Genomic DNA, 21,455 nt, shown 5'->3' with positions numbered 1-21,455 from the left:
CTCTGGATCACATGATCACTTATTTAATATAGACCTGATCCAGAGGTAAAGGTCACACACAATGACAAAGACCAAGGCTACAAAACTGGTTCACATAACTAATATAAGCCTTTTAGTAGGCTGATGGTAGAGTTTGTGGTATGCAAACTTCTGACCATGCACAAGTACTGTTGTAGGCTCATTGATTTGATCTTCTTTTTCAATTAATTGATTTAAATCTACTTTTTAAATTTTTTTTTAATATTTTGTCTTGTCCTAACGGACCTTGTCCATTTATCCTGCAAGGTGCGAGCAGACTTTGCTATAGTGAATTTGTGCAGATTGTCTCAGATTGAGTTGGTCTTGTGCTCCATCTGGTGGATAGTGGGCCACAAACAGGCAAGGTCAAGAATATTACACGTCTGCAGAAACAATCTGCAATAGTTATAGTGTATAACAAATGTTCTCTCTGACATGTCATGTCAGAAAAAGTACAGGTGTAATAAGTAACTCTAATGAAAGTTACATCTCATTGCATGTAGGCCTATCTATGTACTGTCAAGGGATAACGGTATGGACACCATTCTTTGCAAAGAGCAAGAACTTAATTATTGGGCCTATCAAAAACAAGCGGGGCACCATGTACATATGGGTTATCACACTGAATAAACAGCTAGGCCTCTTCACCTCTAACCTTCACTCTTAAAAAACTACAATTTGGCATTACCTTTCATTTCCTAGTTAAGGCATTTCTAAGGAATGGCTTCTGTTAAGGATGCTGCCAATACCAGCTGTAATGTGTAACCAATGTGCTGCAGGTCACCCTTGAAAAATATATATTTTGATCTCAAGGGGCTTTCACCTGGTTAAATAAAGGCTACAAACAGACAATACCTTATTCGTTGGATAGCAGTAGCTCTGTAGGTTCTTGGCTGTTGGTAACCCCAAAATTATTTAAATATTTTACAAAAAGTCAATCCGAACTTTGTTTTTGTAAACAAAAGTAAAATGCTACTTGATGCAACAATATTATCTAGAAATATCACATATATATATAAATATGATTATAAACACAGTCAAAGGCAATTTTTCTGAAGAATTTACTTTTTATACTTTACATTTTGCAGATAATACTTTTGTACTTTTACAAGTAAGGTTTTGAATGCAAGACTTTTACTTGTAATTAAGTAATTTGACAATAATGATTTGGCACCTTTACTCAAGTTGACATCTGAATACTTCTTCCACCACTCATAATGTCATGTTAACAACAACAAGGTTAAACATTGAATTTCCCCCGTGGGAATTATCAGTGGTTGAAAAAGTAGAACTACCACAGAATAGGAATACTATGCAAAAGTCCTACATTCAAATTATAACTAAAGTGTTATTTAAGTGTTTTTTATATTTCACATCATTAGTCCAAATATGCAAAGTAACTAAAGGTATTTAATAAATGTAGTGGAGTAAAAGTACAGAATCTACTTCTGGATTGTAGTGGGGTAGAAGAACAAATTAGCACAAATTGAAATACTCAAGTTAAGAACAGGTCTCTCAAAGGTGTACAATACTGTAGGCCTACATCACTGGGGTTTATTAATAAAGTATGTATCATTCTTCGCCGATGGGGGCGCTGTGGTGCACACGGCACTGTTTCTGCTCCAGTAGGTTCCTCTCAGCTTCGTCGGCAGAAGCTGAGCTAGACAGTTGCCTAGTGACGAAAAACTATCCGCTGCTGATTTCCTGCGTTCAAAACCTCATCGCTGGCACTCTGAGCTGAAGTTTTCACAACATATTTCACAGGTTTATCTCGACTGTGCAGCTCGAGTATGGGACCAAATAAACCAGTTATTGTTCGTGGACATGTCGTGTAATGTCTGCGTTTCTGGTCGCGTTATGAAGATTTTCCTGAAGGACAATGAATAATTATATTTTCATCAGGGTCGTCGGGAAAGGGAGCTATGGGGAGGTGAACTTGGTGAAGAACAAAACAGACAGAAAACAGGTGATGTTTGTGTGTTTGTGGAATATACAGCCCAAAACTACTTAAATAAGCTACGTAGCTTTAACAATTGGCGTTGCTTGAAACGTTATAATCACCAGGCATGACTCTACAAAGACTCAGCTAAGCTTCAACTAGCTTAAAGTTAGCTAAAGTATGCTAAAACATAACAGATTTGTTTACGCTCTTTTATATTATGTTTGATATGTATGCTATGCACACAATACTAGTAACAGCTGGAAGACAGGACTCAACAGTAATATGTTAGTAAAAACTATTTGTGTTGTTATTTATTACAGGAAAATAACACTCAGCTGTTTCCTGTCTGCGATTTGTAACAACAACATTTCTTATAATAAGCCATTCAAATTAAAGAAACGGTAGCTGGATGATAATTGTTCTGACCATCATGGGGACTGTTATCCCCCTCTTGTAATGGAAGTTTGTAGTTAGAACCTAAGCTATAAAACAATAACAAAAAATAATTCATGTATGTTGGATCTCAGAATCTGTGGTCTACACCTCTCTTCACCTTTTACCAAAACATGATATGATGTCAATGAGAACTGAAGCTGATTTGAAATGCTTTTTCTTTTCCCACTTTATGGGGACTTTTCGCATTTTATGCCAGGTATATATATATATTTTATTTAACCAGGTAAAAGACTCATTGAGATTACAATCTCTTTTCCAAGAGTGACCTAGGTATTTTGGTTTCTAAAAGTGTTGTTGATGTAACTTCCATCCATCAGGGAGTCATTGTGCCTATTCTCTTTTCTCCAGTATGTCATTAAGAAGCTGAATTTAACCACCTCCTCGAAGCGGGAGCGGCGTTCTGCAGAGCAGGAGGCACAGCTTCTTTCCCAGCTGCGACATCCCAACATTGTGACGTACAGGGAGTCTTGGGAAGGAGATGACTGCCAGCTGTACATTGCCATGGGTTTCTGTGAAGGCGGTGACCTTTACCACCGACTCAAACAGCAAAAGGGCGAACTGTTACCTGAGAGGCAGGTGGTGGAGTGGTTTGTCCAGATAGCCATGGCTCTCCAGGTACTGAAGGCCATGCAAGGTCAGACATCATTTATTCTCTTTATATGAGTACAGGACACTTGTAGTCACTGTTGTGATTTTGCTTTGCAGTACTTGCATGAGAGGAACATTCTTCACCGGGACCTTAAAACACAAAACATCTTCCTGACAAAGACCAACATCATCAAAGTTGGAGACCTTGGCATCGCACGGGTGTTGGAGAACCAGAATGACATGGCCAGCACTCTCATAGGGACCCCTTACTACATGAGTCCAGAGCTCTTCTCTAATAAACCCTATAACCACAAGGTAATATGGTTGAATGCGTTTATTGTGTGTTTTTATTAGTGAATTGTCATAGTACTGCTTTACAAATGGATTTTCTCTGTTTCTTTAGTCAGATGTATGGGCCCTGGGCTGCTGTGTGTATGAAATGTCCACACTGAAACATGCCTTCAATGCAAAGGACATGAACTCGCTGGTTTATCGCATCGTAGAAGGAAAGGTAGATATTCTAGGTTTTGAATTAATTATCTTTTCTCTAACTAGTACAGCATATTATGTTTCTGAAACCTTGATTTGGCCAAATAGTTTTAAAACGATTTATAACATTTCCCTCTGGTTTTCTCATCAGCTGCCACAGATGCCCAGCAGGTATGACCCCCAGCTGGGAGACCTGATCAAGAGCATGCTGTGTAAGAGACCTGAAGACAGGCCTGATGTCAAACTGATCCTCCGACAGCCCTACATCAAACGACAAATTGCAATGTTCCTCGAGGCCACTAAAGAGTAGGTGGCACCAACAGCAGACTGCCTAATTGTTCAATTCTAATTTCATTAAAGCTATTGTATGCACATTTCACTAAACATCTACTGGAACTATTCTGTACATCAGTCAGATATTTGTCTCTCTTTTATTTTTGTTCCACTGAAACGGTAAGCTGCTAGCCTTGAGCAGAATATCATCTTTTCTTACATGTTTGTGTTTCATTTGGTTCTGAACAGAAAAACTGCCAAGTCCAGAAAGAAAGCTGAGGGGGGCAGTGGGGATTGTGGTGCCAATAGTGGACCGTCTGGGGTGTCATCTCAGCCAAAACCTGAGAGAAGTCCCCAGCATGCACCTCCAGCCAGGGCCAAACGGGTGAGTGAGTCGTGAGTTGCAACACTGGTTTAACACAGACAACACACAACTATAACATGAACATATTTTAGATTATTCCTACAGTTTCTCAACCACTCAGTATTACATTACTGTGTTGTTATTTATAGAATTGTACTTTTTCATTGGATTAGAAGCCTATTATGTCCAATACCATGTTTTACGGCAAACTAGCATAGCACTAGTTTTTGATATCAAATGCTTGTTCATGGAATGGATTCGTCTGCTTGGATATATTGTCATGGACTCTAATGCATTTGCTCCACTTTAGAGTTAGTTATCACAATGCTATCAGTGGGCGGCTGTACTTGTCCAATAGCAAGCAATAAGGATGGTTGTAACCGTAATGTTTCTGATTGGATCAGAAGCAATACAAAATGTATAATATTCTTTCCGCATTGTCTTTAAATGTATAACATACCACTGTATCCAGGTTTTACAAATCAAACAATTTAGTCATGAATAATTACTGAATAAAGATGTTTTTTGTGTGTGATTTTATCCTGGCTGTTAATGTTGCAAAGGTTCCAGTGGATTGCTGTAAACACTAAAGCGTCTTCACTTTCTTCACAGTGTTTATCATGTTTTGGTTTCTTTCTCTTTCATTTTAGAAAGAAGAGAAATCACAACACAAAGTTTGGAACGGCGTCGCAGATCATTCTCCGGTCCAAAAACCTCCATCACCCAAACCTCCTTCCCCTGACGCTCTCATTGCATCCATGGCAACCATCAGCAACATCAATATTGATGTCCAATGTCAGGAGGATGAGGACGTGATGAAGAGGCAGGTGCAGGGGCCCCCGTCCGCTGTGTCTCATCACCGTGGAGGGAATGAACCCGTGACTCACAGTGTGCACAGAGACAGCCAGGGGAGAGGGAAACCAGATCCCACTCCCCCCCCTCCCCCTGCTAAGCCCCCTCTGAAGTCTGTATCAGGTGTTGGCAGTCAGGGAGCAAAAGAGAGGATGGAACCCAATGGATTGTTGGGTAATCATCCACAGGCTGCACCAAACCTTGTGGATACATTTTCTGTGATTGAGAAACAGATGTCAGATGTGGATAATAAGGATGACACCATGGAGTTACTTAAAGAGGCTGACCTGCAGAGCCCAAAGCTGGAAGCTGAGAGAGAGGAGGCTCTTTCTACACCTGAGAGGAGATCTGCACACAAAACGAATAAAGAAAACATCGAAGTTAATATGGACGATAAAGATGACACCATTACCCTGCTGAAGGGAGCTCCGACCAAACACAATACCCCTGACATCCAAGTAGGTGCTCTTATTAATATGCAGTATATTTTCTGTTTGTCTCATAAAGTATTCTTGTCTATTTTGAATGTATTCATTAATTTATTATATGTGTTTGTGTTTGTAGGAAAGCCTAGAATCTACTGAAAAGCTGTTAGAGCCGTTCCCTCCAAAACTGGTGAGCATTACAATTATTTCACTCTTTAACCCGTTAAGCCCCATAGCCCCCGCCGGCAGGCGCTACAGGCTTTTTTCACGAAACTGTGTCTCAGGGCTTCTTAACATTTAATATCTATGAATGTGTCATACTCACTTAACGGGAAGAAACTCAGCTAACTGACGATATGAACCATTTTTACCGAAATAAGTCTCACAAGAAGCGTCTAAATGAGCCCTGAGCGAAAAAATGCTAACGCACTTAGCACAGAACTCTAGGTATAAATACTTTATTACCTATCGAAACTGCACGAACAAGATTATCAGATTGAAGCTGAGATTCCACATATTCTAGAAGTATTAGTATCATCACTGAGCGATCAGAACTTGCGACATGGGAAGCAAACCCAGACATCACAACACGTAGCTTTAGGTAGCAAAAACGGAGATATTCTTACCTTTTGCTGTTGTTCTGATCAAAAGTTGTGTTCAATGGCATTAAAACGAGAAAAACGCGGCTGAAGGTTAATCCATAGGTTAATCCAATGTGTCTGTGTCGCTTTGAAAAAATTACTGATAATCCATCATTCCATTTTTATGTCAAAAACTGAGTTTTCATATTAGCTGAATGTGTGACACAGCTGTGCTCCCAGAGGCACGACGTTGGAAGATTTTAGCCACTGAGGAAACAATGTTATTGCATCTCTTTAGGAGCCTGTTCTGGAAGAATCTCCCTCACCAGCCAGTAAGCCGGGTCAGACCCCTCCGTACCCAACTCCCCTGTTCCTCTCATCAGAACCGTCTGTGTCGCAGCAGCACAGAGGCAGGGACGTTAGACGGACACTTGGGGATCAGGCAAAGGTAAAGACAAATAGATAAACTCAAGGACTGTTGGTGCTGTGGATTAAAAATATAAAACATTTTACAGCAGGTCTGTTACGGGATTATTAAGGGATTGGACAACTTTCGAAACATAAGAAAGAAACGTTTCCACCATAACATATTTCTGCTCAAATACTGTCTACTGTCTTCTCCAACTGAACATCATATTGCATTTGGGAATGGACACGCAATTTATGCTAGGAAATATCCTCTTTAATAAGTACAGTACATTTCTCAGCAGTTTTATATCCAACCAGTTAATATGACAAATGTGAGACTTAAAATACCTAACGATCTATATTCATTAATCTTAATTCAACTTTGATGTATTATGTTTTGCCCTCTGTGCGTCCAAGGTGGCTGCTTCTAGACCTTTACCTCCACTCCCTGTTGAGAGCACAGCCGTGGAGAGGACGAAGAGGAGCAGGAGGAGCACAGAGGGCAAGAAATCCAGTGCAGCTGCCACCTCCACCTCAGTGAGCTCCTCGAAGGACGGGTTCTTACCGCTGCCGCTGGTGAGAGTTCTTCTCCACTCAAGAACAAAAGCTAAATAGACTACAAAACTAAATTAAAACGTATTATTGGTCTGATTATTATTGGGACGTTGTTATATTCTTGCCGAATTCAGCAAATAATAATCACAGAACATTTGTCGATTTTACTATCAGGATCGTCCTCTCACTGCCAGAGAGAGGAGAAGACTGAGGCAGTCCCAGGAGGTTTCCAGCCATACAGGTACCTAGTTTTCATTTCCTGAAACACAAAAATCATAGTTGGAAACACAAAAAAACTGTAAATTAAATAGTTGAATTTATTTGGGTAACTTTCCTGTTGTTTCTACAGACGTTAGTGCTGTGAGAAGGGCATCTTATGATGTCACTTCCACCAAGGAGGAGCACCACAACTCTCCATACACCAGATCTGTTTCAGCATCTTTCACTGAGATCAACTGTAAGGTATGGACACCCCATCTTTTTGGATGACTATTAGAATGAAAAAAAAAAAGGGCTGCATGTGCCTTGTGATTTTTAAACAGAAGTGTGTGTGAAATGTCCGTCACAATAGTGGGATGTGTTTTATTACAGCAGGATAAGTTGCCGGAGCAAAGGTCAGATGAAGACGAGTGCAGCTCATCCACAAGTTCCACAGAACGTTTGGAGGGAGACTGCAGGGAAAAGTAAGAGCATACTGCTGTTCATTTTATTTCTCTAGGTCTGATATCATACTAGTTTTTGTGTAAACCGTGTAAAAAAGTACTTTTGTACATTGTGCTGTATTATCCCTGATTTATGGTTCATCTGCAGGAAGACCGATTCAGGTGACATGCACGATTTAGTCAACATGATGACCCAAACTTTGAGAATGGATATTGGGGACGGTGTGACTGAGGTGGACAAAGGTGGATTTAGCTCTACCTCGTTGCCAGAATTCAAACTGAACATGAAGTACAGAGACACCCTGGTGCTTCATGGGAAGGCTCGAGAGGATGCGGAGAACTTGTCACTCGGTGAAATACCAATCGGTTAGACATTTTGATCAAACGCTATCTTGCATCATTCAGGCATTCTGGAGACTCTTTGTGTTCAACCGGCTTCTCTCTCAAAGGCTCGTCGTCTGGTCCAGCCAAGATCAGGAGAGCCATAGAGAAACTGAGGACAGATGTGGTGAAGGGTCTGGGGGTCAAGCTGCTGGACAGGGTCCTGGAAATCATGGAGGTGGAGGACGACACCAAACGAGAGGTATGATGTTCAACAAATCACACCAAATCATATGTACTGCACCCGGGCTTTAACAAAAAAAACAGGAAGCAGCTAAATATGATCTTGGGAAATACGTGTGTTCATTTTTGCAAATGATGGAGGAGTATCATGGTTTGCTTAGGTGCAATACATTGTGCACGTGTACACCAGGAAAGTCCCTAAGATGAAAGAGTGGTGTACAAGTTACATACAGAGACTGATTTATGAGTTTATGATGCATTAGTGAGGTCAATGCATTCATTTAATCTTTGTGTTAAGAGTTCCGAAAAACAATAAATTAGACTGACTTCTTTATGAAAATGTATGTTATATTTAAGATCATATTGTATGATATTCTGTCCATATCACACCTTAGAATATAATAACTGGTCCATGGACAGTGTAATCGATTTGTCTGAGACGTCAAGCCAGATAATCCAGCGGTCCTTTGTTTCCTAAATGATAAGTTAGCATCCTTTTTCTCACTGCAGCTGTGCCTTCGAGATCAGATGGGAGATGAGAAGTACCAAGCCTATGCTGTGATGGTGAGGCAGCTGAAATTCTTTGAGGATATTGCCGTCAATGGCTAGAAGAAATCCTGAATACAACAGAGAATATGTTCAATGATACCAATTGTGAAAAGAGGCTTTTTGATTGATCTCTAACATTTGTCTACGGGAGAAATATTTCAGCTTTCAAGTGTGCTCACCAAATATGAATTGTTGCCTGCCTAGACACCAACACAAGCTTGTGCATTGATGTGTGTAGATTGAATTTCCACAATGCTGAAGTGCGAGCAGTCTTCTGTTATTTGTTTAAAGTTCCTTTTTTACCTCGTTTTTCCAAAAATTACTGCTGTAATTTGCAGAACGTCTATGCATATGTTGAGTCATGTTAAAGCACTCTTTGTTTTTCTACTTTCTGTAATGGATACTTGTTTATTTATAATCCATCTATACATTTCAATAATTGTTTCATCTATGCTGTTTCTTTGAAGACACTAGATCTCCCTGTTCTTGCTGTATTCTAATTTCTTATACACAAAATAATGTAATGTAGATGTATTGCAGATATTAACATTTGAATCTTTTCTAATAAATTCTAAAATGTGATTTCTTTATCAGTCTACGAACTTGTTTTGATGTCAAGAACCACAATAAAACAATTTGGTCATTTAAAGTGACAAATATAGAGTAACACTAAATAAAAATGCATATTTCGGATACAATAACATACTCAATAACCCTTACAGGTAGAGAAATACACTTGAAACATCCCATTTGTAAAACAGAGAATCAGATGTTTATCATTTGGACAGTATTTCACGATTGACTTACAAACACTGTAACAATGTTTCCTTCCTAAATGCTTCAGATGTAGACTGTGAAACAAAGTTCCAAATCTTTTCTGATAAAGGATGTATTAACAGCCGGGCAGGGAATGTTCTGAGTTATTTATGCTTCTTCTTCTTGAGGGCTTCCTGAGGTTTTTGGCTTGGCTCCGCGCTGGTCTCTGGAATAATTGGCTGCCAGGACAGAGGATTCTGTCTGTACATCGGCCATGGAGGCAGCGTCAACTACAGTCAAGAACAGACAAATATATTATTTAATGATGGCTGTTGTTTATGCACCCCTACAAGAAGTACACACATGGTATGCAACCACAAAGCAGCCAGCAATCAGATTGAGATTATTTATATCAACACTACATCGTATCTATATGTCCTCGCTTCGCTAAAACAATCACTGAAGGATTCTTACCACACAGGACACCACAAATCCAGCCAAGACGATGTACACTGTCCATCCAAACTGTTCAATGATCAGACCGTACACAAATCCAATCACCTGGAAAGATGATACAAAATATATCAGTGAACCTGACAACAGGTACACAATATATATATATTTAAGTAAGAATCTTTGAATTGCTGGTTTGCATGTGTCGTGGTTAGTTACCGCTGAGATGAGTATTATTCCTTGGAAAATCTGTTCAGCCAGTTTCTGGCCTTTATAATCCTGTAACATAAGGAAGGGGACACACATAATTTAGGCAACATTTATCAAGCATCCAACAATGTTGCTACGGGTTCAGAGAAAATGTTAACACATTTTCTCTGAACTGGGATTGGAAGCACTAAACCTTGTTTGATCATTGATTAGGAAAATACAGTAATACATAAGATTTAAGACTAACATTTCACTTGCACTACATCATCTATTGCTTGGATACATTTCTTATAGCATCATAATAATTTAGTTGACGTCTATGTAAGCGTGCATTAGTGTAAATGAACCTCAAATGTAAAGACTGGTTAATAATATTCTCTTAGCAGGGTAAACATTTCACAAGATCAGTACAGATTGAGACAAGGGAGTAAATGGGTCCACCACTGCAGAATAAATAACCGACGAAACTGATACCTAAACTGAGAGTTGCCTTATAGCCTTGTTTAGCTGTTAAGCATAATGGTTCAGAGACATTGGATGGTTGGTTAACATATTTTGAAGTATGTAACAACGTTTGCTAGCAGCTGTTATCAATACACTGGTTAGCTAGGAAATAATGTCACCGTTAGCTTGATACAAAAGCATGAATTAAGAACTTGCTAAATAATTCCTCTTCACGTTAAAAATGATACAAATGTCTTACCATGTGCGATGGGATGGATTTGAATATCGACAGCATGTTTGTACTTGAAGTAAATTAAAGCACAAACGGAGAAATTGTGGAACAAACCAAACCGAAGTAGTTTGACTTCCGGTTTGAAAAAGCTACGTCGTGTTGTGAAGGACCCATCCGGGTACTTCTGAGGATTGTAACATTTTTACCAGATTTTTACCCATAATTAAAAACATTATAGTAGCAAAATCATTATGAATACAAATGCAATTAAAACTAATTGTGTATTTAACAAATATTTAATCTGAAATATGAAACTGTGTTTTTTCTTTATTTTATGTATTTTTTATGACTTTATATGTCTACCGCTGATACCAACTTTTTTAAATGATGTTCATAATGTTCTTGAATAAATAAAGGAACACAAATATGTAAAATCCTGAATGTCTGCGTAGCTTCACAGATCTATAACTAACAGGGATTAGGTAAAGTCAGCGCTGGGTAAACCCTTATTATACATCCATGGGTAAAGTCCATTATACATCCATGGGTAAAGTGCGCCGCGTTTTGAACACAATTGATTTGGTGGTAGTGAAAAGCTTTGCCTGACTACATTACCTTTAGTCAATATGTCTCATGACGTAAACCTATGCATATTTAATTATAAAATGTTGAACTTGTATTCCCAGTCACTAAATGATATCAACGCACTAAATTAAATTCACAATGATTTCTGTAAAGATTGGAAACAGCAAGCTAATGCAATTACAATCAGGCAAACGCAGGGGCAGCTATCACTATGTGCATTTGTGCTGGCGAATAAACTTGTTGCTGTTGAGTTGGCAGTTTGGCTTCAGCGTGTATTACTTTTGCTGTCCTCCCTGCTTTCTTAAAAACTAAACCTTCTGTTGCTAAATGTAAGCAAAGTAAGACACCGTTAAAAAGCTACTAGTTTGCTGAAGGTCCCGGTGTGTTTTTATGTGGACCAGAGCCGTATACAGAGATCTTATACGGCTCTGATGTGGACCTAACACAGAGATCCACGTTTATCTCAGTCCTCTTTAGCCAGCTAATGCATCCTGGGCTGCACTCAGATCAACTCTGAGGTTTCTTACAATTATTTGATTTTTTGGCCGTTTTCGTGACAATGAAGAGAGGTGAGTTAGTGTAGAGGAGCATAATACAAATGGATACATACGCAAACTGGCTACCACATTTACCACACTGCCACTGTTTAATTGGGTTGTGCACCACAGCTATCATTACAATCAGCTAATCTCTTTTTCAGTAAACTTGATCATCCTTGTGCTGCTTGCTGTTGCCTTCCTGATCATAGTTGAACGAAACCTCCTCAACCTAAGTGACATTTTACATTTGGAAAATCCAGGTATGTCTATTTATTATTTGGTGAAGAGTATTGCATATCAGCTTTGTAGCTTTGCCTCAGAATATCAGATATATTGTTGTTTGAACATCTTTTCAAACTAATTCAGTGCGAAATCTAAAATGTGTCTTTTGTTATGCAGATGCAGGGATAGTTCTTCCCTTTGAATCCGAGGTGTCTCCAGACCTTAGACTAGAGACAGTGAGGAAAGGAGAGGAGATCCCTGTCCTCATCACTGCTGCTGAGGAAAGATTGGGGGCGGTGGTTGCTGCCATGAACAGTGTTTACCAGAACAGTAAAGCCAATGTTGTGTTTACCATAGTGACTCTGAATGACACGGTGGATCACCTAAAGTAAGACAATGGCACCTGTCTGTCTTGCTACAGTCTGCATACCATTATATTGCTTTGGGCAGATGTCTTTAGTTAAGCTAAGAGAACTTGTGAAAATATGAATTGTCTAACTTGACCTTTTCTTCCTTGTCAACAGTGAGTGGCTTACAAAGACACGGCTAAAAAATGTCAAATATAAGATTGTTATTTTCAAGCCTGAGCTCCTCAAAGGGAAGATATCTAAAGATCCTCAGACTCTGGAAGCTGTCAAATCGGTAAGCCAAAGGAAGGTTTTATTACAGTTTTTACTGTGAATATTTGTCAGTTACAAACATTGTTAATCTGTCTTTTTTTTCAGTTGACCTTTGCCAGATATTATCTACCTGCATACCTACCTGAGGCAGAGAAAGCTATCTATTTGGATGATGATATTATTGTACAAGGTAAGACGCCACCATAAAGGAGGATATTACCTTGGCCATAAACGTGTAAAGGACTATTTTACAGCCATTTTGCATTCAGAAAAATGTGTTTTAATGCATTTATTATGATCATTAACTTTTGTAATTATACATGCCAAAGCAGTCAGAAAAATTTCCTCTATAAGTGAATCAAAAGTGTAATTTTGCTGTTCTTCTGGATCTCAGGGGACATTCAGGAGCTTTATGAAAGTAACCTCAAACCAGGACACGCAGCTGCATTTTCTAATGACTGTGATTCAGCATCTTCTAAGGGTTTCGTTCGAGGGGCTGGAAATCAGGTGTGCCATCTCTTGGAGTTTTTCCAGTTATGTAAAACAATTCCAAGAGTATCATTATGTGGAATGTTTCTATACGAAGTTGCCAACATTTGATTCTATAATGTATTTTCTCCAATAGAATAGCTATATAGGTTTCCTGGATTTCAAGAAGGACGCTATTAAGAAGCTAAGCATGAGGGCTAACACATGCTCCTTCAACCCCGGGGTCATCATCGCCAACCTGACGGAGTGGAGGAACCAGAACGTCACCCAGCAGCTGGAGCACTGGATGGAGCTGAACACACAGTACGTCACTCACACAGGGGAGAGGGTGGATTAATGAAAGGCTAGTGGAGTCTTTCTGTTTGCTCATCTGCTTTTGTTTCTTCAGGGAGGATCTGTACAGTAACTCGCTGGCAGAGAGTATCACCACCCCTCCACTCCTCATTGTTTTCTACAAACGCCACTCCATGATCGACCCGATGTGGCACGTCAGGCACCTTGGTAGGTTTTGCTTACTCACTGATAGGACACTTGAACATTAGGGGTTTTTCTCAATGAAGCCCCGGTTGTAGATCTAATTGATTTTACACACAAACAATTCCAATTGTTCTTTTTCTGTAAGGTTTGTGTGATACAGACAGCAAAATTCATTTATTTATGAGTTGTGATACTCTTTTTAAACAGAAGAGGGCATTATCTTCTTTTGACTTCATTTTATTCCTATGTCACTACCTGGATCAAAGTGCAAAGATGTGCCAGCCACAGGGAACATTTTATAAATTGCGGAATAACAATCATGTTTTAAAGTGGAGATGTGGCAGGTTTTTGCTTCCCCAAGTCAGAAAATGCAATGGGTGAGAAGAGAACAGATAAGATCAAAACCGTGTGCAAAAATGGCAAGAGAAGAAAGGGCTATCATGAGCTCAATTTCATTTTAAAACAAAATATGTTTAAGTTTTATTTTTACAAAGAAAAAAGGAATTATGCACTTTTCATAGTCTACACACCTACTGGTAGATTTATGTCTGATAAATTGTGTCATCTTTTTCAGTAACTTACCTACCGTCTTAATGTGAGAAAATGTATGGTTTACTTTAGGGAATGGAATCAAATCCTGAGTTAAGTGTATCACTTGGCATATGAGTATACACCCAAGACTTGTGCTTGAGAAGCTTATATATAAATGATATACGATGGTGGTTTCCATCTTCCCCGATAACTCTTGGAAATTATTGAACTTGCCAACATGTTTAACTATTCCTTTAACAGACTTGTTGAGGCAGTGTCTTTTGTATGAGCATCTGGTCAGTTTAATTCCAGGTCCGCTGCAACTCTGACTACTTTTAAATCCAGACTAAAGACTTTTCTTTTTGCCGCTGCTTTTAATTGAACTATTCACATCTTAAACTGCACTGTAACTTTTATCCATGTATTTTTTCTTTTAATGTTTATTTTATTATCTTTTCTTTTTAATGACTGATTTTAAATGCCATTGTCTTAATGTCTTTCGTTTTTTGTAAAGCACTTTGAATTGCCTTGTGTTGAAAGGTGCTATATAAATAAACTTGCCTTGCCTTAATTATACTACTTTTCTTTAGGACGTTTTCAGATTAAAAGTTAAACATTTAAAACGTTTTTGACACCAAATACAATCAACAGTATTGACATTGTTATATTATATTATTATATGATGGCTAAAACTTGTATTTTCAGGCTCTACAGGTGCTGGAAACCGTTACTCCCCACAGTTTGTGAGAGCTGCCAAACTCCTCCACTGGAATGGACACTACAAGCCCTGGGAGAGAACATCCTCCTTTTCTGACGTGTGGGACAAGTGGTTCATACCCGACCCCACAGGAAAATTCAATCCAGTCCGTCAACACGCAGAAGACTGAAAAAATTGTTGAGCAGCCAAGCCCGCCCGGTCCCAGCAGGATCACGCCTCGCAATACCTCAGGAACTATATAAGGCCTTTTCACTAACCAGCCCTGGGCTCCAGTCAAACATCTGGACCTGTGTTCTCTCACCTTCACTAAATGCACATTTTTCCTTTTTTGTATACCAATTGCATCCTATAACTGCTTAGAGCACACACACATACTGCCCATGGTTTGGTCCAGAAACCTAGTGCCCTTAGATTGCTTTTAAATATAAATAAATATGAATGCGTTGTTCCCAGACAGCAGTAATGAGATTTGCCAAGACTACGATGTATAACTGAGGCAGTCCAAGGAGTGGTGCTTTACGGAGTTCTATTTCATCCTTACTGACCGCCAGAGGCGGTGCTTTAGCACTGGATATCTTCCGTCTCGCGCATGCATAGGTCGAATATTTATATCAACAAAGTCACGTGTGACCTCGTATGACCCCGGAAGGCTTAAGTTCCGGTATTGTCAACGAGTTCAGTCCTTTTTCATCTTCTCGCTGCGCAGGTTACTACTTTTTGAGTAGAAGCCAAGCTAGCTAATTGAAAATTAAGATTCTAGCTTATCGCTACCTGTAGTCTTGTGATCGTCTCGCTCGGAGCTGCGGGCTAGGAAAACGCTCGCCCTCCAAAGGCTGCGACGAGCTAGCTGTCCGCCCTCCCAAGGGAGGGGACTGCGGTGTTCACCGCTTGGACCCTAGGAGCTCCGGACCGGTAAAGAGCGGACGCTCCTGCACGTCAGCCGGTGAGATCGCTACCATTTATCGCTGATTGTACAATCTATTCTCAAGCTAATGAGATAACTGTGTACAAGTTAGCCGGGAGCTCTCGCTAATTTGTTACTGCGCTAGTGAAGGGAGCGTCTCCGCCCCCCTCTCACTACATTACATTACATTGCATTTAGCTGATGCTTTTATCCAAAGCGACTTACAATAAGTACATTTGACCAGGAAGACACAACCTTGAAGAAAACAGAATCATATAAGTACATCAGGTTTCTTAGAGCCAAACATTTCAAGTGCTACTCAACTGGCTATAGATAAGCCAGTCCTTTATTAGTATATAAGTGCTCTGTTAGCAGTTATTTGTTAGTAATTCTATCGCTCGAGTTGGAGTCGAAAGAGATGAGTTTTCAGTCTGCGCCGGAACATGTGCAGGCTTTCTGCTGTCCTGATGTCAATGGGGAGCTCATTCCACCATTTTGGAACCAGGATAGCAAACCCACGTGTTTTTGCTGATGGGAACTTGGGTCCCCCTCGCAGCGAGGGTGCAGCGAGTCGTTTGGCTGATGCAGAGCGTAGAGCACGCGCTGGGGTGTACAGTTTAACCATGTCCTGGATGTAAGAAGGGCCAGATCCATTCGCAGCATGGTACGCAAGTACCAGTGTCTTGAAGTGAATTTTAGCAGTTACCGGAAGCCAGTGAAGGGAGCGGAGGAGCGGAGTGGTGCATACATTTGGTTCCTTGCCTGTTCTATCGTCCAGTTAGCTGAGTGTTTTCGTTCAAGCTAACTGTTACGGCGCTAGTGAGGAGAGTGTCTCCGCCCCCCTCTCACCGCATACATTTGTTTCCTTACCTGTTCTATCGTCCAGTTAGCGGAGTGTTTTCGTTCAAGCTAACTGTTACGGCGCTAGTGAAGAGAGTGTCTCCGCTCCCCTCACAGCTCACAATTAATTCCTGTTCTATCCCCAGTTAGCAGAGGGCTCTCGCTCAAAGCTAACTTGCTACAGCGCTAGTGAGGAGAGTGTCTTCGCTCCCCTCTCACGGCGCACAATTGGTTATTTTATTTAATCGTTTATTTGACAGGGACATGCACTGTAATGAACACTTATATGTCAAGCGTAACAGTGCCAGATTTAGCTTTGAGCTACTTTCCATTCCCTCACATAAAACATTAGGAAATTACATTTTACAAACATGGTAAAAAAACAAAATACATGATATGCAAGGAGTGGCAACGACATATAAAGTGCATCCATCCTCCAGTTAACTGAGTGCTCTCGCTCAAAGTTAACTTGCTACAGCGCTAGTGAAGAGAGTGTTTCCACTCCCCTCTCCCTGCACACAGTTGGTTCCTGTTCCATCCTCCAGTTAACTGAGTGCTCTCGCTCAAAGTTAAAGGTGACCTATCATGCAAAATGCACTTGTGTACGTCTTTTATACATGAATATGTGTCCCCGGTGTTCCAGGGAACTCACCAAGTGTCAGAAAACACAACCCTCTCTATTTTCCTCTATACCCAAATCTCTTAAAAAGGGGCTGCAACGGATCTGATACAGACTGATCCAGATTTGAACACTTCTATGACGTCACAGAAGTGGTGCTACGGCTATTGGGCCAACTCCACCAATCAGGAGGAGACAGCCACGGACATTGCCGTTCGAAAGCGCTGGAGACGCTGTAGTACATATGGCAGGCCTGTAGATGGTGCTGTTCTCACAGAATCAGCCCATCAGCATGATCTGTTTGGTATTTTGAAAAATAAAAAGTATATATATGCCTTATATAGGTATGGTCCTATACTATATTATATTTTTCAAGGGTGACCTGCAGGACATTAGTTACACATGTAACATAAAAACAACAGAACAACAATAAGGATGACATACAACGCTTCCTCTACCAGCCTCAGTGACGCCTCATTACAGGCATTCGCTCTGATGTCTAGAGAGCTTGGGCGCCTGATGTCCACTCTCGTTCAGACTCGTCGCCAGGTTTGGCTGACACAGTCACCCTTATCAGAGACATGTAGGACTCTCCGTCCACCGGCTCACCCCGGTGCCCGCCATGGGCCTCAGCGCCCCACGAGGGGGCTGGCCCGCTACGGTCCTGTTAACTCGCCCCCAAGGCAGCCTCGGTATCCGGTGCCTAACCGTCGCCCCCCCAGAGCCAGAGGCCGGGGGGCGAGGGTCTGGGGCCGGCTGTTGGTTATCTCTCCCATCAGCAGCTCAACTACCGGGTAGCTCAAGCTTCAGACCCCTGGGTGCAAGGGTACAAGCGTCAGTTCCGATGCTGGCCCCCAGTCTTCAGCCGGGTCAAGATGACCACCATAAGCAACCTGGCAAAAGAAATCGCCCTAAACCAGGAGATGTCAGTCCTCCTTGCCAGGGGTGCAATCAAGCCTGTGGACCCCATCTCACAGCCCGGGGGCTTCTACTCGACCTACTTCCTGGTAAGGAAGAAAGGCGGTGGACTTCGCCCAATCCTCGATCTGAGGGGACTCAACAAGTTAATAATAATAATAATATATTGGATTTATATAGCGCTTTTATAGTACCCAAAGACGCCAAAGTTCCTAAAGATTTTTCCTTTCCATTTGCTGAGCACAGCGTTCTTCGTACCGTGGCCAGGAGGGAATGGTTCACGTCCGTCGACTTGAAGGACGCTTATTTTCATGTGCCTATTGTGCCTCATCACAGGCAGTTTCTTCGCTTTGCCTTCAGAGGCCGTCATTTCCAGTTCAGGGTGTTCCATTCGGACTCTCCCTCTCCTTAGACGACTGGTTAATCTGTGCACCATCCCGGTTACAGACGATCCAGGACACGGCTCTCCTCTCTCATGTCGCCCGGCTAGGCCTCATGGTGAACATGGAGAAGAGTTGTCTGAACCCCTCTCAGAGCCTAACCTTCATTGGGGTGGCTCTGGACACAGTCACTCAACCAGCGAAAGCAGTGTTCTCGCCCCCACTCCTGGTAGACGTGATGCTTTATTCTAGCAGCAGCCGACTGGATAGGCTGTCCTGCTGAAACTTCTTTTTTTCCCCCAGCTAGGTGAAGGTAGTGCTCCCGCTCCCTCTGCTGATAACATGGGTGTAGTTACATCCCTTTTGTGTTCGGCGAGTAGGAGCGTTGCTCTACTCTTTACGTTCAGCAGGTAGCTAGTGGAGGCTGTGTTCTTGCACCCGCTCCCGGTTACGCTGCATCTGGAATTCGTTATCAACTCAACCAGTGAAGGCAGTGTTCTCGCCCCTGCTCCTGGTAGGCGTGTTGCTTGATTCTAGCAGGAGCCGCCTGGCTAGGCTGTCCTGTTAAACTTCCTTATTTAACCCAGCTAGGTGCGGGCCTGTCCATCTGCTGCACAGACTCTGCTGTGGGAAGCCTTGGCGTCTCCCCAACAGGAAGGACCTCTTGTCTCAGTTGGAGGCACCCCGACCCCTGCCGCCTCCAGCTGTGGGTCTGGCCACTGGAGGACCCGACCCACTGCTGAGCGACTGCATAGAGCCTGTCAGGAAGACTATTCTCAAATGCCAGGGCACCATCTACTCGTAGGCAGTACGAAAACAGGTGGAAACTGTTTTGTTTTTTTGACTGGTGCCAAGGGCGAAATGAGGACCCAGTATATTGCTCGGTGCCTACGACCCTTGAGTTCCTGCAGTCCCTCCTGGACGACGGCCGGTGTCCCGCTACCGTCGGGGTGTATGTGGCTGCTATATCAGCTCAACACACAAGGGCTGACAACAGCACAGTGGGAGCCATAGGTTGGTATCCCTCTTTTTAAGGGGGAGCTCTGAGGCTTCGCACCCCCGAATAGCCCAAGGGCCCCTACATGGGACCTGCCCTTGGTGCTGGATGCCCTATGCTCGCCTCCTGTTGAACCTTTGTTACAGGCAGAACTGGAGTGGCTCTCAGCTAAGACTGCTTTCCTTCTTGCCATCACCTCAGCAAAGCTTCAGGCCTTGTCCGTGAACAGCTCGTGTCTGAGGTGGAACTCGGATGGCTCAGGTGTCACCTTATGGCCGAACACAGCGTTTCTCCCTAAGGTGCAAGGACATATGTGCTGCGGCCACATGGGCATCCCAGAGCACATTCGCCAGATACTACAGGGTGAATGTTGCTGCCCCTCATCCGCTGGGTGTGGTCCTCCTGCAGAGTCAGCCTAGGCCATCCTTATAGCAGGGGGAGTATTCAGACTTCCTCGTGACTCTGTTGGTATAGGTCATCCAGTGCTAAAGCACCGCCTCTAGCGGTCAGTAAGGATGAAATAGAACGATAGTTACGTATGTAACTACGGTTCTATGAATACTGGATGACCGCCAGAGTTTCTTGGTCACTCGGAATCTCGTGTTTCCGCGAGAAGATTCCATAGGACTGAACTCGTTGACAACACCGGAACTTATGCCTTCCGGGGTCATATGAGGTCACACGTGACTTTGTTGATATAAATATTCAAGCTACGCATGCGCGAGACGGAAGATATCCAGTGCTAAAGCACCGCCTCTGGCGGTCATCCAGTATTCATAGAACCGTAGTTACATACGTAATTATCGCTTTGTTTACATGCAACTTTGTACCAATTTACTTTATTTGAATCCTAGGTGGTTAAACAGTTACCTCATTCCCTTTTTCAATTACATTCCTATCAGTTATCACTGCAATCTGAATTGTAACTGTTAGCCATGCAGAAACCTCAATGAAATACTTTCTGTGTATAAGTAGTTTTATAATAAATTGCACACATTAAGATCCGTAGGTCAATGTTGAGATCAGCCTTTCCATCAAACATTTTAAGGTTATTCTCAAATATGGATTTAGTGGGATTTTCAATATTTTGATTCTTCCCACCTATACATTGACTTCTAAATGAACACTAATTCAGTACTGTATTGCCTTACAGGTTGAACTTATTATTATATGACCTTATATGCAGAATAAGCAAATGTTACCATGCTTCATATCCCCTCATTCAGGATTTGTATACACGTTGAAAAGCATTTGCCTTGCTGGTGTAAATATTTGTCACCTTTTGTATAGTACATAAATACAAATAGTTACATTTTTATCATTTATATTTGTAGTTATCTCAACATTTGCCCTTTCTAAGATCATGCTAGTTTTTTTTGCAATACTTCCTGAAAACGGGTATGAAATCGGGGTCACAGGAAAAACGCTGTTCAAAGGATGCAACAGCATGAAACTGCTATATTGTAAATTCAAGGTTTTGTATTTGACTGTAACATATTTAGGCTTTGTTATGGGTTTATTACATTGTCTATAAACATTATTTGACATGAACATTACTAATGACATCCGGACATTTAAGACGGGTAATCTTTTAACAACTTCTGGGAGAAGAAGTCAGTGGGCATGAGCACTAGACCATGATGACAGATCCAAGTCCATTTGATGGGCACTGATTTGTCCTAGACAGCTGAAAGACGTCTAGGATAAAAAGGTGAGTCCTCGTCTGGACACTGTCCCAAGGTCTACCAGATTCAGAAATTGAAGAAAAGGTAAAAACAGAGTAGTCAAAAAGGAT

The 21,455-nt window shown here is 41.6% G+C and overlaps 3 protein-coding genes across 3 annotated transcripts; 2 read left to right on the top strand and 1 right to left on the bottom strand.

Moving 5' to 3' along the window:
• The first annotated feature begins 1,679 nt into the window (after positions 1-1,679).
• nek4 (NIMA-related kinase 4) lies at positions 1,680-9,387 on the top strand. Its single transcript, XM_034083660.2, has 16 exons — positions 1,680-1,984; positions 2,765-3,031; positions 3,122-3,319; positions 3,408-3,515; positions 3,645-3,799; positions 4,016-4,151; positions 4,781-5,440; positions 5,547-5,597; positions 6,287-6,436; positions 6,814-6,972; positions 7,126-7,192; positions 7,301-7,413; positions 7,543-7,634; positions 7,762-7,979; positions 8,063-8,196; positions 8,688-9,387. Exons 1-16 carry the CDS (start codon positions 1,898-1,900, stop codon positions 8,784-8,786), a joined length of 2,694 nt encoding a protein of 897 aa, XP_033939551.1. The 5' UTR covers positions 1,680-1,897; the 3' UTR covers positions 8,787-9,387.
• An 88-nt stretch (positions 9,388-9,475) lies between these two features.
• On the bottom strand, positions 9,476-10,979 carry spcs1 (signal peptidase complex subunit 1). Its single transcript, XM_034083662.1, has 4 exons — positions 10,849-10,979; positions 10,155-10,214; positions 9,957-10,043; positions 9,476-9,772 (listed from the first exon to the last, which is right to left on the bottom strand). The coding sequence occupies exons 1-4, from the start codon at positions 10,882-10,884 to the stop codon at positions 9,647-9,649; spliced, it is 309 nt and encodes a 102-aa protein (XP_033939553.1). The 5' UTR covers positions 10,885-10,979; the 3' UTR covers positions 9,476-9,646.
• Positions 10,980-11,645: 666 nt separating this feature from the next.
• Positions 11,646-15,594, top strand: glt8d1 (glycosyltransferase 8 domain containing 1). Its single transcript, XM_034083640.2, has 9 exons — positions 11,646-11,975; positions 12,107-12,205; positions 12,345-12,555; positions 12,692-12,809; positions 12,893-12,977; positions 13,182-13,294; positions 13,413-13,579; positions 13,665-13,777; positions 14,990-15,594. Exons 1-9 carry the CDS (start codon positions 11,966-11,968, stop codon positions 15,169-15,171), a joined length of 1,098 nt encoding a protein of 365 aa, XP_033939531.1. The 5' UTR covers positions 11,646-11,965; the 3' UTR covers positions 15,172-15,594.
• The last annotated feature ends 5,861 nt before the right edge of the window (positions 15,595-21,455 follow it).

Source organism: Pseudochaenichthys georgianus, chromosome 5, assembly GCF_902827115.2.
Source record: "Pseudochaenichthys georgianus chromosome 5, fPseGeo1.2, whole genome shotgun sequence".
Classification (NCBI taxonomy): Eukaryota; Metazoa; Chordata; class Actinopteri; order Perciformes; family Channichthyidae; genus Pseudochaenichthys; species Pseudochaenichthys georgianus.
Note: the sequence above shows the minus strand (reverse complement) of the source record. Positions and strands in the feature narration are given on the sequence as shown.